This window comes from Molossus molossus, unplaced genomic scaffold (genome assembly GCF_014108415.1).
Source record: "Molossus molossus isolate mMolMol1 unplaced genomic scaffold, mMolMol1.p scaffold_m16_p_6, whole genome shotgun sequence".
Taxonomy (NCBI): Eukaryota; Metazoa; Chordata; class Mammalia; order Chiroptera; family Molossidae; genus Molossus; species Molossus molossus.
The window spans coordinates 116,779,960-116,802,706 of record NW_023425399.1 but is presented as its reverse complement, the minus strand read 5'-3'; the positions used below and the strand labels follow the sequence as shown (position 1 = coordinate 116,802,706).

The 22,747-nt window shown below is 61.5% G+C and overlaps 1 protein-coding gene across 4 annotated transcripts in view; it reads left to right on the top strand.

Moving 5' to 3' along the window:
• LOC118618156 (myelin basic protein) overlaps window positions 1–22,747 on the top strand; it is a 69,457-nt gene that overhangs the window by 21,200 nt on the left and 25,510 nt on the right. For all 4 annotated transcript variants that reach the window (XM_036244132.1, XM_036244130.1, XM_036244131.1 and 1 more), the window contains exons 3-4: window positions 1,726–1,813; window positions 17,157–17,590. In XM_036244132.1, the coding sequence (XP_036100025.1) occupies window positions 1,726–1,813; window positions 17,157–17,590 (522 nt within the window). The remainder of the gene's footprint in view (window positions 1–1,725; window positions 1,814–17,156; window positions 17,591–22,747) is intronic.

Below are 22,747 nucleotides of genomic sequence, written 5' to 3'. Positions count from 1 at the left end.
GGACGTTTCGCTCATTGGAAGTGTGTCATTCACAGGACATGCTGGTGTGCACAGGACAGCAGCAGCGTCAGGTCTCAGGTACATGTTCCTTGTTGGGACAGAAACGAGTCCCTAGGTTTCCACAGGTCATTTGTACCCACACACCACTGGGCCTGAGAGGGGACAGGACCCCAGGAGGTGGGTGAAGTTTGAGGTCCTGACCATCGTCTCTGCTCTGGGTCCCACCTGTGACCACTCTAGGTCAGGAGTGGACAGTGGGCGCTGTGCCGCTCGGGACAGATGTCCGCACAGGACGTGCAGATGCCTCTGCCCCTGCAGCCGAGCCACGGGCCAGGGAGGCTGTGACCATGTGACCAGCATCTGTCGCTTTGCGTTAACCTCAAGCTTCTCCTCCGAACCTGAAATGCCCTCACCTCGGAGACTCGGTATTGCTTATCGCCGAGACAGGAAAAAACACCCATTCTTGTTGGAAGACACAGTGGCTTGGAGGGGGACCCACGGTAGGTGTTAGAGCGTTAAACGACATCCGTGGAACGAGATGGTGGCAGGTCGTGTTCACCACGTCCCAAATGAAAACCCTGCTTTCCACCTAGCGAAGAACGTGACAAATCAGCTGCGGAACCGGCTGAGGGACACACGCGTGCGGCAGGAGTTTACAGCTCGTGAAAGAAACAACCACGCGGTTCCTTCCGTCCCAAGTCCTCCTGCCCTAGCGTTAAGTAGGGAGACATGAAAAGAGATCTCGGCCCACCTTTGGTTCCCTCTGCTGAAACAGAAACCATCTATTTGAACTACTCTTAAACAGGGTAGGACTGAACATTTTTCTCTCTAGCACAAGCTGGTGCCAGGCACTGTGAGGTGGGGACAGAAAGGTGCATAAGGAAAGGTCCCCATTCTTAAAAAGTGCACAGCATCACCGGGAGAGAGGAATAAAGAAGCAGGTGTCGCCCTGGCCGGTTTGGCTCAGCGGTTAGAGCGTCGGCCTGCGGTCCAGAGAGACCCGGGTTCGGTTCCCACTAAGGGCACGTACCTCGGTTGCAGTTTGTCCCCGGCCCTGGTTGGTTGTTTGGGTGGCAGCCACTCGATGTGTCCCTTTCAAGTCGATGTTTCTCTCTCTCTCTCTCCCTTCCACTCTATCTGAACAAAAAATGGAAAAATGTCCTCGGGTGAGGATAAAAAAAAAGCAGGTGTCTGTGACAATGTCAGACTTCGGGGGGGGGTGGTGGTGGTCAGGAAGGACGATGGGCACAGAGAAGCTGCTGAGGGGACGGGCGCTGGGTGGGGTCAGAGTTCTTGACCTCTGCCTGCACCAGGCTCAGGAAGCAGGGGAGGGGGTGCCCCAGGCACAGGGACAGCGAGGTTCTGGTGGCTTATCCTACATGAACAGCTGTGGCTGTTTGTCCAGCTCCCAGGAGGGTCCCTGCCATGCCACAGCCCTGGCAACACAGGGAAATGTTTTCAACTCTGTCGATATGTCAGGAAATAGGGTTGGGGTGAGGGTGCACCCCGACGACATCCAGTTTCCCTCGTATGGAGATGCATCTCCTGGAGCGTGAGAAGCCTCCTGCTCAGGCAGAGGGACAGAGATGGGGTCCCCCACAGAGCACCCACCTGAGCCGAGGCGGCTTCCACGCGCCGGAGTGGCCGTCCGCCCCGCAGTGTATAAGGACAGGAGCGCAGTGAGTTATTCTGCCGATAAACCTCTGTTTTTGTTTTGTTTTCCAGGATGATGAAGCTACCAGAGGGGAGTCTGAAAGAAGGAGGAACCTTCGGGAACTTTCCCGGGAGCCCTCGGAAGACAGCGAGGTGTTTGGTATGTGGGTTATTAGGGGGCGTGATTCCAGGGGACATTTGGGCACGTGCGTTCCGCTGGGGGGTTTCACTTTAGCTTCGCGGGTGCTGTGTGAACCTGCTCTCCTTACTGAAGACGGGACTCTGCAGATACCTGGGGGGGGGCTGCCTCAGCTCCCCCAGCCCCTGCCCCGCCGGGGCCGCCCGTGGCGTGGGCTTCGCCCCACTGGTCTTGCCCTTTGGGGTTTACTTGCATGGATTTCCCAGACGTTCCCTGCCAGGTGCTCTCTGGTTTGCTCACGCATGTGCCCGCCCGTCAAAAATCCCTCATGAGGAAATGAAATTGCCCAAAGCCTGGATACTGTGTGTTTAGTGTCAGGACGAAGTGACTCAGTGTTGGGACTGCTTTTATGACACTGCCTCTCCGCGGTGGCCCCGTGACGTGTCCCCCACACGCGGCCTCTCTGCCCGCGGCGGCGCGCTCTGGCCTCCTGTGGCTTTTCCACTCGGCCTGGAGCTCTGCCTGGGTGCAGTGACTCACCAGGCTGAGGGCAGGCCGGGCGGAGACTCGGAGCTCCGCCCCCGTCCTGAGTGGGGGGCAGGGCGGAGGGAACCCGGGCCCACTGTTCCACCAGGGGGTGGAGCCACTGCACAAAGTCCCGGCCCCCGCGGAGCCCAGGGCAGCGGGTCCTCCTCGAGCTCCCAACCTGGCCTCCTTGCGCTTGTGCAAAGGGTTTCTCTGTCTGTCCCTTGTTGGGCCCGAAAACTGCCCCGAGTTCCTGTTCCTGGTGTCGACGGCTTTTCAAAGCCGCTGGCTTTCCTCTGAGCCCGCCCTTCCGCGGCCTCTGGCCCCTTCCCCAGCACCGAAACCTTCCGTGACAGCAGCAGAGCCCGAGGGCCAGAGGCGCAGGGCGAGGGTGTGGTGGACGCAGGCCGGCCCGGAGGAATTCAGCCTTCTCGGTCTCCACCTGCTTCACGCGGCTTCTGACGGGCTCTTTCTAATTTTTTTTTTTTTTTTATCCTCACCCGAGGACATTTTTCCATTTTTTGTACAGACAGAGTGGGAGGGAGAGAGAGAGAGAGAAACATCGACGTGAAAGGGACACATCGAGTGGCTGCCACCGCACGACCAACCAGGGCTGGGGACAAACTGCAACCGAAGTACATGCCCTTAGAGGGAACCGAACCCGGGTCTCTCAGGACCGCAGGCCGACGCTCTAACCGCTGAGCCAAATCGGCCAGGGCCTCACAGGCACTTTCGGTGGGGGAGGGGGCTCAGCACAGCCCGTGGCCCTTCTTGGGGGGCCCTTCCTCGGGGACAGAGGAGGGACCAGGCGGCGGATCCCAGGCGGGCGGCCTGCGTGCGGTGATTTCAGGAGCAAGGCCGCCTGGGAACCTCGGGAGTGAAGGCGTGGGGACCCCTCCGCTCGCTCGCGTTTCCACACGTGTATAAACACGTAAACAGACGGGCAAATGCCCACTTCCGGTGTTACGCATGAATTAGAGCACGTTTTAGGGTTATTTAGGCCGGTGGACTCATTTCTGAAGCAGACATCATTTTCATCATTGTTTCCCCTGCTTTTAGGATCATTCACAACCACGTCTGCCACTCCGTTACTATCAGACACGCACACACACGGCATGCGCACACATATATGTAACATGCATGACATGACATGAGCCGGGTCTGCCGTCGGCCTTTCCCTTCACTGTGAACACGGCCCGCCCCGCACCACCAAGCCGCCGCTCTGCCCCTTCTCCAGCAGATGCCGGGCCTGGGGGTGTCGCTGCCCAGCGCCGGGCCTGGGGGTGTCGCTGCCCAGCGCCGGGGCGTGGGGGGACCGCTGCCCTGCGCTGGGCCTGGGGGCACCGCTGCCCTGCCCCGAGCCTGGGGGTGTCGCTGCCCTGCCCCGGGCCTGGGGGACCGCTGCCCTGCCCCGGGCCTGGGGGGTCGCTGCTCAGCGCCGGGGCGTGGGGGGACCGCTGCCCTGCGCTGGGCCTGGGGGCACCGCTGCCCAGCGCCGAGCGGAAGGCCGGCGGAAATGCAAACCTCGCGGTCCTGACAATCTCAGGTCCGCCTCCTCACCGGCAGACTCGGCCTGTTTGTTTGGCCGTGACCCGGAGCCCCGAGCCCCGAATGCTCACACGGGCACCGGATGAGCGCACCGGGCACCGGCCGCACTCTGGGCCGAACCGGTCCGGAGATCAGAACACAGCCCCTCACGTGCTCGGCCCACACCAGGTCAAGGCTGAGTCACAGCGGAGGGGAAGGGGGAGGCTGTGACAATACCTCCCTTCGCGTGACCTTGAGCAAGGTGCCCGGATGCCTCGTGGGTTCCGCTCTCTCTGCCCAACAACCCCGAGCAGCACAGACGGCGAGACCCCGCCGAGCGGCCGGGCGCCTGCTTTTGAACCCAATAGTCCCTGCCCCTAGTGCCCCCGGACCCAGAGACCGCTGGGCAGGCAGGGCCCGGGGAAGGAGCCGGTCCCTGGCTGTCCGTCTCCCGCACAGCCGTGGACTCTCCTGCGGACTCCGCACTGCACGAGGAGTGACTGGTCCCCGCTGTGCAGGAGACGCCTTTTCTCGCCGAAGAGATTCCCTGCGTGTGCCGGGGAGCCCGGCCTCCGGGTCTCTGCCCACTTCACGGCCATTCCAGCCCACGGCTCCCAGGTCCGAGTTGTTCTTCGGCCGGTCAGAGTCCCCACTGAGGACCGACTGGGACCTTGGAGAGTGTACAGCCGGCTGAGGACGCCAGCCCCGCCCCCAACCGCAGGTGCGCGAGGAGACCCGCCTCCTCGGGCCCCGCAGGCCACGCCCATCACGCGCTCAGGGTGGGGGGGGGTCTCTGATTTCCTTAGAGCTTCCTTCCATGACAGGTCCCACCCAGGGGTCGCTCCGATCTAGGCACAGGACACACCAGGGCACGTTCAAATCACTCTCCGTGACTGGCTTTCTGCAGGGACACTGCAGGGCGCGCTGTCTGGCTGCCCAAAGAGGAAGAGGACAGTGAAGGGGCTGCCCCAGCCTGGGAAGCAGGCTGTCCGCAGCAGGCCCGTCACTGGGCTTGTTTTGAACCATGCACCCCACTCAGACACGCGGTGCTGTCAGCGGAAATCCAGGCAGGGAGGACAAGGGCATGCCCCGCCCTCCCGGAGGGCCCTCGCCTCAGGGCCTAACAGGGTGGGCAGGTCAGTGGGAGGAGCAGAGGCCTCGTCCCCCTCGTTCCGCTGGTGAAGGAGAGAAGTCTCCAAGAGGGGGCGCCTCTGCTCTGTCCAGAACCCCAGAGGCTCCTTCCAGATGGGATGCAGGTCCTGGAGGCCCCTGAATGAGGCCAGCCCAGGCCTGGGGGTCCTGGGGAAGGACTCTGAGCTGGGACAGCGCCGCCTGGCTGCTGCCAACAGCACCTTCCGGGCTCAGGCCTGCGCCCACTGCCCCAGGGCGCGGTTTACGGATCTCGGATCTCGCCAGGGAGGTGCCAGCCAGCCAGCCCATCGCTCGATAACGGAGCTAGAGCGGCCTCGCTGGCCCTGCAGCTGCAGCCCAGCACAGCCCCTGAACGGCCTGCAGGCGGCCAGAGGGGTGGGCAGGGCCGCACTCGCTCTCCACCCTGTGCCGCGGCCTCCCAGACGCCCCGCCTCTCCGGGCACCCAGCGCGGCCTGTGGCAGCCTGGTGCAAATGTGGTATCTCCTTGTGTTCTGCCGAAGTCTCTGCTCTGAGGCTCATTCCTGAGGTGACGAGGTCACGGGCGCCTGGGCTGTGGCCTCTGCCGGTGATGGAGTGACTGGGGACTCCACCTCGCCCTGTGGCCCTGCCCCCTCCTCTCCCTAAGAAAGGCTCTGCAAACTGTTGTGTTCGTGAAAAATAAGGCCGCCCTGACCGCTTGTCCGGAACCACGCGTGAGCTCGACTCTGAGCAGCTCTGCCTCAGCCACCGCCGAGCAGGTGATGACTGGCCCACGTGCACTTGTGCCTCGGAGCGTGTGTGTGTGCAAGTGTGCACATTCAGGGTGTGTACACAAGTGTGTGACTGTGTGCACACGTTTGGGTGGGCGTGTTGGCACACACGCCTATACATGATCTCCATGGACAAAAGACCTCTGACACCACTGAGTTGCTTTGTTCCCTGAATTAGAGTCGCCAAGACCATGTTCACTCGTGTTTCCATAGAAACGGTGTCCACCCACATGGCTGTGGTTGTTCTAACCCGTAAATGTGAATCCACGTGGCAGTGAGACCCCAGCCACGGGCCCCTGTGGAGTGAGGACAGCAGTCTGCTGAGGGGGCTCCGTCCCCTGAGTCTTGAAATGCCCAGCCCCTGCCCTTCCAGCAGCCTGCTGAGTGTGCCGCCGGCCGGTGTCCCCAGTGCCTGCGAGGACAGGCGGGAACGGGAGGTAGGGGGCGTCCCTGCAGACACAGGGGTGGACTCCGCTGGACGGTGCCCTCGCAGACACCAGAGGCCACACTGACGTGTTGCAGGGGAGGCTGGCGTCGATCCTTCTGCTGGGCTTTCAAAGCTTAGGAGACAAAAGTCCTCTTTCACCTTCTGGAGAGACCACAGGTGTCTCCACGGAGGGCGTGGGCTCCCACAGGCTCCCAGCACCCCATTCAGGGGCCTCCGGGGACCTGCATCCCATCTGGAAGGAGCCTCTGGGGTTCTGGACAGAGCAGGGGCGCCCCCTTTTGGGAGCCCCCACAGGCTCCCTGTCTCCACAGGGGATCCGGCGAGGATGGAGGATGCCCAGCCAGGAAAGAGGCCGGGCGGTGGGCAGCTCAGCTGGGTGCTGGCACAGAAGGGCCCGTCGCTGAGGGAAGGAGGTGGCCAGGGCTCGCCTGCTGTGCCCTGCGTTGGCAGAACACACCCTGTCCCGCCGGGTCCAGGGCTGGATGACGCTGAGGTCCGGCGGGGGCTCGGTCCCTGAGACAGACTCAGCAGGGTGGCCCGAGCTGGTGGGGCGCCCTCAGGGCAGGCCTGGGAGAAAGGAGGCCACCGCTGCCCACCCTGCGTGCCCAGCCTTCGAAGTGGCATGTGCGGCGAGGGTCACTTCAGGCCAGCAGAGCCACAATGGGACAACTGAACAGCTTCCAGAACAAAGGGGACGCAGGCCTCACAGTGGCACCAAGAGCAGCCGGGATGGGCGTGGCCAGGGAGCAGGCCCCGGCTCAGACCTGCACTCAGCGCCCCTGCCCGCTGGGCCCCGCGTCCCGATTTCAAAGCCCCTGCATTAGGGTTCCTTCCGTGAAAGTGACTATTTCTCATCTCACCCACCCCACGGGACGGGTGGTGTGGACGTGGGGACCGCAGGGGGGGTGGGGGACTGTCTGCTCCTGGGACCTCAGCCACCAAGGCCTCTGGGCGGGCCAGTGGCCACGGAAGGACAGGCCCTGCGGGACGTCCCGGGCAGGCAGCTCTCGAACACCCAGCGGAGTCCCCGCCTCCACCCCTGCAGTTTGGGAGGTGCCAGAACCCGAATTTCACTCATTCCCTGACGCAGCGGAGTAAGTGGGCCCTCGAGGAGGGGAACCTACCTCCCCCCTCTGCAACAGCATCGCCGCTGTTTTCTGAACTGAAGAAACAAGTCTTTAAAAAGGGAAGTGAGCCCTGGCCGGTTTGGCTCAGCGGTTAGAGCGTCGGCCCACGGACCAAAGAGACCCGGGTTCGGTTCCTGCTTAGGGCATGGACCTCGGTTGCAGCTTGTCTCCAGCCTCAGTTGGGGTTGTCCGGGTGGCAGCCACTCTATGTGTCTCTCTCACATCGATGTTTCTCCCCCTCTTCCTCCCTCTCGCCCTCCCGCTCTATTTGAAGACACATGCAAAGATGTCCTGAGGTGAGGATAAAAAAAAGGGAAAGTGAGCCCTGCCTGGTGTGGCTCAGTGGGTTGAGCATTGTCCTGTGCACCAAAAGGTTGTCGGTTCAGTTCCTAGGCAGGGCACATGCCCAGGCTGTGGGTTCGATCCCCAGTGGGGACACATACGGGAGGCAAATGATCTGTTTCTTCCTCTCATACATCAATGTCTCTCTCTCTGCCCCCCCCATCCCCTCTCTCAGAATCCGTGAACATGTCCTCAGGTGAGGATTTGTGACAAAGGTCAATAACACAGCTCGCTAAGGTCTGGTTCCGGCCGAATACAGCCCCACTCACAGACCCACCCAAGATGCCCGGGGCCACGCCCTGCCGCTCGGGGACCAAAGGCGCTGTGAGAATCCGGCCCTTCTCTGAGCCGGTCTCTGTGCCTGTGTCATAGCCGAGTCGTCGCCGAGTCACCCGCCATCAGTGCTGCTGGGCCCGATTCTCCTATATCCGGGCTCTAGCGGGTGACCTCGCAGCACCTGAGCTGTGATGACAGTGGCAGGGGCTTTTAAAACACCTGGCAGGTGTGACGCGGTGTCAGCAGATGTAATTTCATCACCAAGGACGGGAAAGGCACTTAGAGCTGTCTGTGTCACGTGAAATCACCAGGACACGAATTGTCGGTGAATTGATGTTTTCTCAGCACATTAAAATCAGGGCGTTTCGTTAGGTAGAAGCCGTGCATCTGGGCCACCCCATCTCCGGACTTCGGTACAATCATTTTCCAATCAGGGGCCATCCTGTAAGGAGACACACCTGCCTTCCCCCTGCCCCTCGGACGGCAGCACCCCATCTGGACAGTCCCATTGTCAGTGCTACCTGATTTGATCAGTGTGCACCTTACTAGAACCATATATACCTAGAAATACTTAAAGCAGCAAAGAGACCGTTTTTGTAAATACCTTAGAATGTCTCCCTTGTGCCCACGCATCTCATTGTTATTCCACATTTTCTCGATCTGAAAATTCATGTTTTACTGCCTGAGGGTTTTTGTTGTTGTTGTTTCAGGTTTGTTTGTTTGTTTGTTTTTTGTAAGTACTTTACTGACTATTCCTTTACTTGAAGAATTTTCAAGTTATTTTTATCCTTAAAAGATAGCAGTGGCTGCCACTGGCTGGCACCGGCTGTGCCCTGGGCACCTCCTCGGTGCCGGGACCGCCTGTGAAAAGCAGACATTGTGTGCCAGGCCCCCATCCCCGCTCCAGACATTTGCCACCATTGTTCCCGTGGCTCCCAGGGACAGAGAGTGCTGCACCACAGACCTGCCACTGTCCCCAAGGAAGGACCTAAAAGTAACCCTCCCTTTACTAAAACATTTGCCCAAGAGTCAATGTATCAATGAAGTTTTGCATTGTAACCCATGGATTATGCCTGTGCTGCAAAACAGAGTATATATAAACAGTTACTGTTTCTAATAGTTTTTCTAGGTAACAATTGATAAATAAAAAAGAAACCTCTGGATACTTACAAAGTAACCAAGACGTTTGTAGACAGGAGATGGTTAAACTTGACACATTGTTTTCACTAAGAGAAGGGACCCCAGTCAGAAGGAGTTAAATCTGGACTCCAGCTCCCCATTCATCTAAGTACAGCCAACGCGGAGGCGAGGTGACCCGCCACCCAACGTCGACGCATCTGGAGCAGGTGCCTTTGGCTGGGTTTGGGAAAGCATACCACCACCGGCTCGCCCCCCTCCCTCCTGTCCTTACTTTGCAAAGACTGCAGGTCGATGTTGGACATTCATGCATTCAGCATGCACAGGCTCCATGGGGCCACAGATAGTGCGAGCCGCTCCACTCAGCTGTGGACGCGGTTCAGCTCCAACTTGTTTTTGCGGCGCTGTGATCACTAGAGATGCCACATCTCTTTGCTGGTTACACCTAGATGACAGAGGTCCCACCGCACGGATCTTTGGTTTTCTGGAGGACTTTTAGTGGCCATCCTTCCGAAATCCACCATCTCACTTATGTGATTATTTAGCACACAAACTTCAGAATTGAAAGGGAAAAAATGATAACATGAGAAAATTCTAACACTCCATCCCCGAAGCTGTGCAGGACATACGTGAAGGGCGGGGCGGATGCTTTCATCTGCATGTGACTTGGTTTCAGTGAATTTCTCAGTGATCAGAGCAGCTCACCTGCTGTGAGGACAGTGAAGGTCACGCGTGGGAGTGATTTGCAGCCGCGGAAGCTGGGCATGTGGACCATTCCCGCCGTTGTTCAAATGAAGAAACTCAGGCCCCTGGGGCATGCATAGCGGAGCCCCCGGCCCCGGCCCCGGCCCCACTGTGGGAGGGTTCGAGGGGCGAGCTATTTAGAGAAAATAAAAACTATATGTTCTGGGTAGACAATGGAGGCATTCGTGTGCGCCGGGTGGGCTGATAAGACTCGTTTGTGAGAGGTTTTAAAGGGATCTCCGCGTAGCCGGCGGGCGGCCGCGTGCCTCTCATAGAAGCGGCATTTCTGCCATAGCAGGTCGGCAGCCACACCAGGGCCTTTGTTTCCGTCCCCTCCAGGGTGACCCCGCGCGCAGCCTGCCTGGGACAGAAGTGTTCTGCAAACAAGGAGGGTCCTCTTCAGCCCTGGCCCACACTGGCAAATTCCAGAGCCCTAGGGCCCTCCGCAGAGAACAGCCTGCGGCCGGGCGCACACCCGCGGGCACCCCGCTGCCCCTTCCCCGAAGTCGGGGTGGCCGGCCAGGGGCGCTCAGCATGCAGCCCCCGCCCTCGGGACAGCGGTCCTGCCCCAGGTGCGGGGCTCGCAGCCAGGTCCTGGCCCTGATTAAGGCAGAGCGGGGTCCGCACCCGTCCTTGTCTGGGGGTCAGGCTGGTTCCCGGCACTGGTCCCGAGCACAGAGCCGGCGTCTGCAGGGAGCCCGGCAGGGTGCCCCGATGGGAAGGGGCTGGTGGTCCCCAGCAGCCCTGGCACGTCACCGTCCTCTGTGACTGAGCCCACCCCGTGGGACAGCACCGTCTCCTGTCTCACGGCACAGACCAGCACGCTGGGTCTCAGGAACCTCATGAACAGGAGAGCAGCCGGGCTTTCATTAGACAGCAAACGGCCAACGTCCTGCCCTCCGCAAACACGGGGGTGGCCAGGCCTCCAGACCGTCCACACTGTCCACGCTGGAGGACGGGAACATGGGTGGGCACATCCTACATTACTGTGTCAACTTGCATCAGTGAAAGGCCTGGAAACGGGGCCACTTGGGGTCATCAACTCCACTGTCCAGTGGCTGTGAGGGTCCCGGGGTCCCTAAAATGCCACTGGAGGAAAAATATGGCGGGAAAGTATAAGTCGAAAAGGCATGAGTGTAAAAACACAAATCGAAGACCCGACAGTTACTGGTTGCCCGCCGTGCGCCCTCCAGGACGACAGCGCCCGCCGCCTGAGGGCTGGTCCGAGCAGCTGTGAGCCACACGTCGGGGTGCGTTTCCGTGTACGGACTCGCTTTGGGTGAGACTCTGTGAAGGGGCAAGGACACAGACTGGGAACCACCGCAGGAGAAGGAGGATCGGGCCCCTGAGTGCCACCCGGGCGTCCAGACCCAGTCAGCAGCGCCGTGTCCCCATCGCAGGTGCACCCCTCGCTCTCTTCAGCCCAGGAGCGAGGCGGCCCGGCCAGAACGTCCATGCAGGGCCCTGTGTCCTCCGTCTCTGCCAGGTGACTTCGTCCTCGGATTCCTTAGCACACTGCAGCCGGGTCCCACCTTGGGGTAAGACGACAAGGTGTCGCCGAGCACCCGTGGGCCGCAAGTGTTGCCTGAACTTCTGGGAACCCGGGCTCTGGCTGCTCCGCGTTAACTCTGAGCCCCGTCAGTCCCGCCGACACGGGTCTGCTCCAGGTCCTGTGTCGGCACCAGGAAGTGACGGGGGCCGGCGCCGGCGGGTGCCCTGAGATTGTGTCCCGGGACAGTGTGGGTGCCCGCCAGCTGGGACCCCGTCTTTGAGGCAGGCTCCGTCTCCCTGATGGAGGGCAGGCTGCCAAGTCAGCTCCACTGTGACTCATGGGTTTGAGGTTTGGGGGAGGGGCGTAATTTTATAAAAACTTTAAACACTGAGAAGAAACTAAATTGTACTTTGGGCTGTAAACCTAACCAGATATGCCTCCAAAATAAGTGGCTGAGTATTGTCCCACGCACCAAGAGGTCACAGGTTGGATTCCCAGTCAGGGCACGTGCCCAGGTTGCGAGCTTGATCCCCAGTAGGGGGCGTGCAGGAGGCGGCTGATCCGCGTTTCTGTCTCACACCAATGTTTCTCTCTCTCTCCCTCTCCTTTCCTCTGTCGCTAAAAAAAGTCAATTAAAACATTTTTTTTAAAGAAAAGGTAGAAATGTGGGTAAGACCCATGCGTCTGATCCCACACATGAATCCACAAAGTTGTGTTTTCGGTCAAATTATCCGCCGGACAGATGGGTAGATGGTGGCAAATGAGAGCTGTGTGTCCAACGTAGATGCAGCGTGGTTTGTGGGGTTGTGGGTTTGACCTGAATGTCAGGTCTGTTGGAGGCCTGGGGCTCCCCAGGGCTCCCCCTGCCCCTCCGGAGGCCACCAGCAGGTTGGTGCACGGCCTCTGCTCAGGCCTGGGGCTCCCCAGGGCTCCCCCTGCCCCTCCGGAGGTCTCCAGCAGGTTGGCGCACGGCCTCTGCTCAGGCCTGGGGCTCCCCAGGGCTCCCCCTGCCCCTCCGGAGGCCGCCAGCAGGTTGGCGCACGGCCTCTGCTCAGACCTGGGGCGGCTGTAGGGGCAGCTGCAGCTTCTTGGCAGGCGGGTCAGGCAGTGACCTAAGCACGTTACACTTGACCCCGAGACAATGCTGTTCCTCCTCTCCTTTTGATCCCCAAATTCCCTTCATTCTGCAGTGAACCCAGGACTGTGGCAGGCTGGCCCTCTGCATGTCCCAGCTGGAAACAGGCGCACCCACCATTCTCACTGCAGCGTGAGCGCCCCTCCCCCTCAGCCCTGCTGTCTACCTCTTTCCTGGCCCTCGAGGTCGGGGAGCCCGGTGTGAGGGAGCCGTGCACATACCTGGCCAGCGCTGAGGGTTTCGGCGGCTGGGCCCCCGCCGCAGGTGCTCAAAGTTTAAACGTCCGGCAAAGCCCCGTTGGGCCATGGCTACTTTTCATTGTTCCCAGTCTCATTAAAGATCCAATTGGCCGTGGACATGACATTTATTACAGTTGCCTAATGACATTAGAGTTGGATGATCCCTGTGTCAAACATGTCCAGACCTCTAATTATGGGAGGAAAAAATAAATTGTCGTGAAAAGAAGTCACTGTCTCCCTGGCCGGTTTGGCTCAGCAGTTAGAGTGTCAGCCTGCGGACCAGAGAGACCCGGGTTCGGTTCCCGCTCAGGGCACGGACCTCGGTTGCAGTTTGTCCCCGGCCCCAGTTGGGATCGTGTGGGTGGCAGCCACTCGATGTGTCTCTCTCACGTCAACGTTCCTCTTCCTCCCTCTCTCCCTCCTGCTCTATCTGAAGATAAATGCAAAAATGTCCTCGGGTGAGGACAAAAAAAACACAAGAAGTCACTGTCACCCTCTTCTTGGCATGAGGGTCAAACGTGGACACACCTGCTGAGACCCAGCCCTGTGTGGGGGTGAGGCAGGGACACGCCCACATGTTTGCCACTTGCAAAGAGGATGTTGTCAGCTGGAGAACAGATGCGGAAACACGAAATGACTTAGGGAAACAGAGGCAGCTGCTTTGGGGGGCTGACCACGGGGAACCAGCATGCACGGGAGCAGGCCTCCGGGGGCCTGTAAGGATGGGGACAGGGAGGCAGGCGACCGTGGCCTTGACAAGATGACAGGCCCAAGGACACAGAGCAGGGCACATGTGCGGGGACCCCTTGGAGAGCAAAGGCCAAGTGGGTAGGCGAGTTTGTCCTTGGTGCTAGGACAACGGGGTCACCGAGGGGCACAGACCGGGGGCCTTGTACCGGGACACCTCTTTGCACAGGTCACGCGAGAGACTGAGGGTAGAGGGGCCTCAGAGATGCCGCAGGCGGAGGGTGAAAAGGATGGAGGGCGCCGGTCCTGTGGGGGACAGTCCAGAGGGGCAGCCACGGAGGTGGGCGCCCCGCCTGCCTGTGAGGGGTGGTGTCGCAGGGCGTCGGCGGGGCCGCGGGGCCTCCAGCCGGAGCCCCTCCACCGGGACTGCTGCACCGTCCCCCAGAACCCCCGTCCCGCCGGCCGTCCTGTGACTTGACTCTCAAGCATCAAGAGGCCGGTGTGAGCCCATCGGCGTTTGCTGCGGCTCGTTCCAGCAATTCGATTGGGAGGGTTCGCTGGTTCGTTAGGAAGTCTCCCTGGAGACCCCTGTGGAATCCGCACAACAGGGAGCATTGTGGGTGACATTCCTCAGAGCCAGGGCCCAGCCCCACCCCACACCGCAGGCTCGGCCAGGGCCAGCCCGGCGTCCCCACGACCGCTGGTCCCCACGACCGCTGGTCCCCAGACCGCTGGTCCCCACGACCGCTGGTCCCTATGACCAAGGGTCCCCATGACCGCTGGTCCCTATGACCAAGGGTCCCCACGACCGCTGGTCCCCACGACCGCTGGTCCCCACGACCGCTGGTCCCTATGACCACTGGTCCCCACGACCGCTGGTCCCTATGACCAAGGGTCCCCACGACCGCTGGTCCCCACGACCGCTGGTCCCCACGACCGCTGGTCCCCACGACCGCTGGCCGCTGGGCTGCAGGGGGAGCACAGCTGACGGGTTAAAACCGCGCTTGGCCTTCCCAAAACGCGGCGCATCCCGGATCCCAACTCCCCCTGCCCCACAAGTGAGCACATTCAGGGACACAAAGCCCGACTGTGGTGGAATGTTAGTATGCAGAGGCGCTCGTGGCCGGTTCTGCATGAAGCCCAGGACAGCAGAGCCATTGTCCCTCCGCAGCGGCATGGACTCCTCTCGCCGCAGAAGCTGAAGCTCAGCCGGAAAACCAGGCTCTTTCTGGGGTGACCGAGCTCTGCGCCCGCAAGCCCGCAGCTCCACGCCGGCCGCGTGTCTCCGTGCGGCTGCAGCGAGACGAGGCATTTCCACGCGTGTGTTGCAAAGACCGGTGGCCCACGTGGCTGGATTGAGCCTGTGGCCATGGGAGACGGGCCAGGGCCCCTGCCGTGTCTCTCAGGCGTGGCCGAGGACTCCCAGGAGCACGGGCCAGGTCAGGCTGGTCCTGCTGCCGACTCTGCCTCGGGCTCTCACTGCACATGTCCGTGATATTCGCCGGGAGTAAGTCACAAAGGCAGGACCACACGTCGATGGCGCGAGGACTCACTCGTGGGACGGCCTCCTGGCCCATCGAACTGCCCGCCCACCGTTCACTGAGCACCTACTAGGCACCCAGTGATTTTATGGGAAGAGGGCAGAACCTTTGCCTTTTGCTGTTTGTATGTGAGTGCACACCCCTCAAACAGAGGCAGAGGGGAACAGCTCTGCACCCCTCAGGTGCAGTCACCCCTGGAGGGGCCCCTTCCTCCCTCCCAGGGCACCCGCATCTCCGGACGAGCCCCTCACACGTGCTCACCCACCCGAAGTCTGGTCCCCCACACACCTGCGGGCATCTCCTGGGGCTCTGGGGGACCGGCCAGCCCCTTGTTCACCCCGGGAAGCCCCGCACAGTCTCAAGGTCCAGCGCCACCTGCCTCCCCTCTGCCCCCCCCCTTCCGCTCCCACGCCGGGCTCCTGGCCTCTGGTCTGCCTGGGCCCGGCCTGGTGTCCTTCCCTGGTGTCCTGCCGCCCCGGTGCTCACACGGCCACAGCCTCATGTCACCTGCTGTCCCTCCAGGGGCCTTCCTGACCCCTACCCTGCTCCGCGTTCTCACATATTATTACTTGGTATGAAATTACATATCGTATCCATTTCCCGTGGCTGTCGTAACAAATTACCACAAACTGGGTGACTTAAGACCACAGGCATGTCTTCTCAAAGTCAACAGGACCGTGTTCCCTGACGGCCCGAGGGCAGGCCCTGCCCCCACCTCCCCGCGCTCCTGGCCCGCCTTGGCGCCCTCATCTTGCGGACACTCAGCTCAGCCCTGCCTTCCCCCTGCGCCTCGTCCCCGAGTGTCTGTGTCCACACCTCCCCTTCTCAGAAGGACTCCTCCTAGGACCAGGGCCCACCTCCAGTCTGACCTCGTTGTAGCTCGATGACCCCCAGAAGACCCTGTTTCCAGCTAAGGTCACATGCATAGGGACCAGGGTTAAGACACAGACTACAGTTTGGGAGGACATTATCCAACCCATACACGGTTGTATCTGTGTTCATGAGAGGAGGACTCATCTTGTCCAGCACTGTGACAGCTAGGACAGCGTGTCACTCATTAGGGACTCAGTGCGTGGGGTGGGGGGTGGATGTGGGTTAGATCAGTGAGTAGGTGGGGGGTGGATGGAGAGGTGGGTGGATGGGTGGATGGGTGGGTGGAAGGAAGGATGGGTGGGTGGGTGGATGGGTGGGTGGGTGGATGGATGGGTGGGTAGATGGATGGGTGGATGGGTGGATGGATGAATGGGTGGGTGGATGGATGGGTGGGTGGATGGGTGGATGATGGATGGGTGGGTGGGTGGGTGGATGGGTGGGTGGGTGGATGGATGGGTGGGTGGATGGGTGGGTGGGTGGATGGGTGGGTGGGTGGATGGGTGGGTGGGTGGATGGCTGAATGGCTGGACGGGTGGGTGACTAGGTGGGGAGATGATGAGATGTCTGGATGGGGGACAGATGCTGCTGGATAAAGGTCAGTGAACAGTGTCGGATGGCCAGTGGCCACACGGTGTCACAGGATGATGTGAGTAAACCGCACCTCCCAGACAGGTAACGAGGCTTTGAGAGGAAACAAACCCACACACATTTCTTTAAACCCAGCCTGTAACTTGGGCACAGACGAGCACATCGCTGCTCTTGAGGGAAGTGCTGAGATTTTGTAAAAAGCGGGGGGACGGGACACGTTTCCCCCAAATGTTCCCATTGCTGCTGCTCCCACGGAGAAGCCGGCGCAGAATGTCCTGAGTGGGCATTTCATGCAGGAGGCCTCCTGTGGCATCGGGACACAGGGCCCTGAATGCCCGATCTCGAAGGCCGGACTGTAAGTGCTGCAGGGAGACCCCTTCCTGCCAAGAGCACCAAACACCCCTTTTGTCAAACCAACGCCCCTAACATTCTGGCTTATGCCCCAGTGGCCTTTAGATCGTAAGTGACCCCTAGAGGTGCCTGCCATCCTGGGCGCTCCAGGAACAGGGCAGCACCTGTGGGGATGTCCCTGGGCTCGCTGCGGGCTCTGCCGCTTCTCCTGTAGGGGCGCAAAGCCGGAGGAACAGGCCGTGCCCGGGCCTCTGGGACACGGAGCTGCCGCCGGGGTGCCCAGGGCTGTGCCTCGGCGGCCTGGCTGCCTCGGCTCCAGGGCAGGGTGCTGCCTGTGGGTTTTGAGGGGACCAGCTGACCAGCCTGGAAGAAAGCGGCATTGTCCCCTTGGCCGTGCAAGGCCGCATTCATGTCTCACTGTTGTTTGCAGGAGCGGCAGATGTGGGCCGGGACAATGGGGCCCCCCCTCGGGACACAGCGGTGTCAGGCCCCAAGCGGGCAGCGAGCCCCGAGAATGCCTGGCAGGATGCCCGCCCAGCTGACCCCCGGGGCCGCCCCCACTTGGTCCGCCTCTTCTCCCGAGATGCCCCGGGCAGGGAGGACAATACCTTCAAAGACAGGCCCTCAGAGTCGGACGAGCTGCAGACCATCGAAGAGGACAGCACCGCTCCCGAGCGCCTGGATGCGATGGCGGCACAGAAAAGACCTTCCCAGAGGCACGGGGCCAAGTACCTGGCCTCCGCCAGCACCCTGGACCACGCCAGGCACGCCTTCCTCCCGCGGCACAGAGACACGGGCATCCTCGACTCCCTGGGGCGCTTCTTTGCTGGTGACAAGGGTGTGCCCAAGCGGGGCTCCGGCAAGGTGAGCTCTGGGTAGAGGAGGACGCGGTGCAGACGGAGAGAGGACGTCGCCGTGCGCCGAGCCGTGTGGGGCGTGTCCTTTCTGGAACACCTGCTGCAGGCTGGCGGGAGAGGCCAGGGCACCTGCTGTCCCCTGACTCACCTTCGTCCTCCTCCTCCCACAAGGGGTGCCCTCGGGATGGGGGCCCTGCAAGGACACCCTGGCACCTGCGGCCCTGCGCGGGCAGCGTGGGGGTGGGCACCGCCCGCGCCCTCGGGCTCCCGTGTCTCGCGCTGGGGGCTTCATGGCTGATTTGTCTCTGCTGCGTTGCTTTGGGCTTCGCCGTGGGCCACGCGCGCGGCCTCCGGGCTGAGGGCTCACCGCTGGCCGGTGCTTTGCAACAAGACCGGGAGTGAGGCCTGGGGAGCACGCCCGGCAGGCAGCTTCGCTCTGAGCAGCCTCTCCCCGTCTCCGCCGTGTAAGGGGGAGGAACGTGCGGTGTGTCTTTGAATCAAACTGTATCATGTGATTCCGTGAATGTGAGCACAGTCTGTGAAGCTGCGTTATTTAAGTGTTCTGCCGATTGAAATGCATCCCGGGGACGGACGCCCCTGCTGGGGTCCCGCTCCCGACAGGGTGTCTGGGGCTTGGTGGTGAATAGGTCCTCTGTGGCCGGTGTGGCATTCACCCCCGTGGCTTGACAGCGAGGACGTGGCCCATCGCGTGGCTCGCAGGGGAGGCTGGCTGGGCAGTTGTGGGAGGAGAGAGGCTTCGAGAAGACCCCGGCTTACCGGGTGCGCCCACAGGTCCTGCGAGGTGCAGCTTGTCTTCGGGCTGGGGCTGCACTCACTCCAAGGGCCTTCAGGGGGAGACGCTTTGGGGCGGAGGGCGGAGCAGGGGCCTCGGCCTGGGAACAGCATCCCGCAGACCCCGGGCGACTGGGGGTTCCGGCCCGACGACACCTGAAATGACACGATCATGAACTTGGAGACACGTGTTGGTTTTGCCTGATGTTGGGGTGTCATGCAGCTCGAGGTTCTGGGCCCGGGCTGCGTCTTCACCTCCGCCCCAGGCCCAGGTCTCTGACAGGACCCTGGTCATGACTTTGGGTGAAGAGCAGTTGTGTCCAGGGCCCTTGGACTGCCTCTCTGGTTGTTCCCCCAGGCCCGCTTGTGGCCGCGTCCCTGTACCTTGGGCCAGACTCCCCTTCCCCTGAAATGTCCGTCATCCGACCCACTTCAAAGGGTCACTTCACGCTGGCCCGCTCTCCAAGCCGTCCCGTCCCACGAGCCCCAGCGCCCACGGAGGGCTGGCGCTCACGCCCCGCCAGTGCCGAAACCGTAGCCTCTTCTGCCCGAGCCAGTGGGCAGGACAACATGTTTAAACTGGCGACAGAGATTACAAAAAGCTGGGGAGCCCTTATCTCAGAACAAGCTTTGTTTCAGGGGTGTGGCTAAGTTCAAATAAAGCCGAGAGTGTCCATCGCGTCTCTGTGGCTGCTTCTTGAAGTGCAGAGGCACACGGTGTGGTCCCTTCCTCGCGTAGAACTGCCCCGGGGGCTGCCCGTCTCTCTGGTCGGCAACATTGTCAAAGAAAAGGTCCTAGTTTCAGAAGGAGGCGCTGTTATCGAGGACCCAGAAAGCTCAAAACATTCTCCCAGGACTGTTACAAATGAAAGCGGCGTTCAAGTTGTGGTTGTAGGATTGTGTTCACTACTGACTGTTGAATAGTGTGAAGAGGGTCAGCCTTTGGCCCTTCGATGCCCCAGACGCCAGCCGGGTCGCCGTGTACCCCATGGCTGCTCGTGGCCAGCGGGGCGGACAGGCCGGGCGAGGACCCCGGCAGTGTTTGTTCGGCTCACCCTTTACTGGGGAGTCTCCCTTTGCTTTGAAACACTGGGGAGGGGAGCTCAGTGCCCTGGGGGTTGGGGGAGAGTGGGGGGCTGCTCTGCGGCTCTGTTCTGGTTCCGGTTCTGCTTCGCTCGGTATGTAACTCAGGAGAGCCCTCGCTCTGTATCCGGACGGGGCCTTTGGGTTGAAGCTTGAAAATGAGGGGGGGCATCCAAGGGCCGGTTTGGCTCAGCGGTTGGAGCGTCGGCCTGCGGTCCAGAGAGACCCGGGTTCGGTTCCTGCTAAGGGCATGTACCTCGGTTGCAGTTTGTCCCCGGCCCTGGTTGGGTCGTACAGGTGGCAGCCATTCGATGTGTCCCTTTCACGTTGATGTTCCTCTCTCTCCCTCCTGCTCTGTCTGAACAAAAAATGTCCTCGGGTGAGGATTAAGGAAAAAAAAAGAAAGAAAGCAAATGAGGGCATCCAGAGGCCGTTCCTGCCCATGAAAGTCCATCCCACCGTCCACCCCACCGTGTCTGGATGACCGCCCGAGGGCCACGGGATGCTACCAGGCGCCCGCAGGCCGAGGGGGAGGCAGCTACTCTGCTCACCTGCCGGGGGTCAGGTTTCTGGCAGACTGTACGGGCTGCTTGGAGTGAGGGCCCGACAGAGCGGGCTGGGCTACAGCCCCTGCTCGGCCCCTCCCTGGCCCCTCCCCGTCCTGGGCCGGAGCCGCCCTCAGGCCTGGGAATGTGCCCAGCACCCACCCTCCGGGGGGCAGGACTTGGCCTTCAAGGCAAGTGCCTGATGAATTCCTGCGGAGGCGGGATCTTAGACAGAGGAGAGCATTGGCCAGAGCAGGCCCCTCTGCCGGGAGAAAGGGCGGTGCTGGCCGAGGACCAGGCTCCCTGCCCCCGGGACGTGGCCTTGTGAGGTGAGCTGGGCATCAGGACAGAGATCAACGGGCTCTGGCCTGTGGAAAGGGCGGCTCTCCGTGGCCACGGCCTCCTCCCGCCCTCCTGTCCCTCCTGCTGGCTTCAGGCCTGGGCCGGGGCTGGGACCGAGGCCCTCAGGCTCCACACAGGTGCCCCCCCCCCCCCCGCACACCGCGTGGGGTTCCCAGCTGGCGTCTGTCCGACGATGTGTCCTGGTCCTCCGCTCACCGTGCCTGCCAAGTGCGGTGTACAACACCCCTCATTCAGCGTCACTTCTGCCCTCGCGCGTGGACCGCACGGGGACCAGGCGGCCTCCTCGCGTGCTCTGGGCAAAATCAGTCTGTTATCCACCACAGGGTTCAGGTTCCTGATTTTTTAATTGCATTTTAATTCCATTCAGCTGCATTTTAGTCCTCCAGTGACCTAATTCTTCCTCGTGAACACGATCCCCGCATTGTGGAGGCGCGCTCTGTCGTCCTGTGGGGGCTGTGACCCGGGGCACGGAGGAAGGACACGGCCGGAAGCCTGTGAGCGGCCCGGGCCCCGCGCTCTCTCCGCTGGCGTGTTCGCTCACGGGTGCGCACGGAGCCTGGGTGACTCCCCGGCAGCCCCCTCCCGCTCCATCATCCGTGTGCCAGGGGTCTTTCTAGAAGAAAACCAAAATTGGGGGGTGTATTTATTTCTGCACCCCAACAAAATGATCTGAGAGTTCCTGCAGGAGTCTCATTGCCCCGATCAGCTCCCTGCTCCGGGCTGCGTCCTCCCACCGTCCCCACATCCCCGGCGTCCAGTGCCAGGTACAAACCACAGGTGCACTGAACGGCCGTCCCCGCGCCGGCGGCCAGCTCCCCGCCCTCTGAGTAATAGTTTGTAAACAACGCTGTCTGCTGTGGCGACTGCTCCTGGCGATTGATTCCAGTCTGCTTGTGTGCTGAGATTTTGCTCTTTATCTACCTTCATTGTCGTGCCTTCATTAAACGTGTTAACAGACCGTGGATGGTGTACTAATTGCGCGTGAATTTTTTACGTTGTCCTTTCTGGTGTCCTTCCCTCCCCAAGCACGTTTATTACCCAGGTGGCTCCTGATCCGGCCGCCGACAGGTGAGTCCGCGGGCCCAGCCCCTCAGCCGCCCGCTCCCCTCACAAAGACGCAGGACTCCCTGGTCTCCTCGGGCCGTTCGGGGTCCGGCCGGCGTGGGGACTCACGGGCTGCCCTCGGGGCGCCGTCCTGCAGACACAGCGAGCGGCCCTGAGCAGACAGGGGGCCGGGTCAGCCACACTGGCAGCTGCATCTGCGGCGTGAGCGCAGGGCGGGGTGTCAAGGCAGCAGCCGGGGACCGGAGGAGAGGGGCTGAGATTAAGGGTGAGCTTGGGGAAAGCAAAGATCACTGCTTGGTCGTCCATCCCCGCACGTGCTGCGGTCAGACCTGGGCCGCCCTCAGCCCGCCCCTCGACCCCGCCCTCCGGCGTTCCTTCCTCAGCACTGACTGGGTTCGGAACCGGGCAACTCCGAGGGGTCAGTGCAGGGCTGAGCCTAAGCTCGGACGGGTCTGCCGTCGTGGGGACCTGCTCAGCAGAGCCTCGAGGAAAACGAAGGAGCTGCCGGAGCGTTTGGGGACCGTGGGTCGAGGCTGTCTCAGAGGTGCCCACAGTGTCCGTCTCCACGCTCTTAAATGCTCCGGAACCCCCCCACTTCGCAGGACAGGAGAAGGGGGAGGCGGGGAAAAGTGAGCCCACGGACGGTCCCATGAACACGCCCGGCCTGCTCCCCCGCCCTCGTCCCACCAGCCCGGTCAGGCCGTGGCCCCCACTCCTTCCACGAGGACCCCTGCTTTCCCAGCATCCCGATCGCCTCTGCCACCAGCGCGAAGGGAAGGCAGCCGTCCCCTCCTGTCTCCGCGGGGACAGGCAGGCAGGGTGGAGGCCCGTGCCCTGGCCAGTCCCCAGCGCGGCTACCTCAGGGCCCCCGCCGTCCAGCGAGACAAGGAGGGCGCTCGGCCAACCCCAGGACTGCCCACAGACGCCCCAGGGATGCTCCTCCTCATTCAGGGGGACACCGTCTCACATCGAGGAGGAGCCCATAGAAACCCCCCCTTGCCTTGTGAGCACGTGTATGAGGAGGTCTTGCCCGTACCCCACCTTTTGAGGGTCACAGCTTTTTTTTTTCTTTTGTAATTCTCAACCCAAGATATTTTTCCTTTTATCTTCAGATAGAGAGGGAGAGAAAAACATTGATGTGAGAGGGACACACCGATTGGTTGCTTCCTGCACGACCCCGACCAGGGCCGGGGGGCGAACCGCAACTGAGGCCCGTGCCCTTGACCAGAATTGAACCCGAGACTCTCTGGTCCAGGGGCCTGATGCCCTCACCACTGAGCTACCACTTTCGGTGGGAACAGCAGGGTCTCATCAGG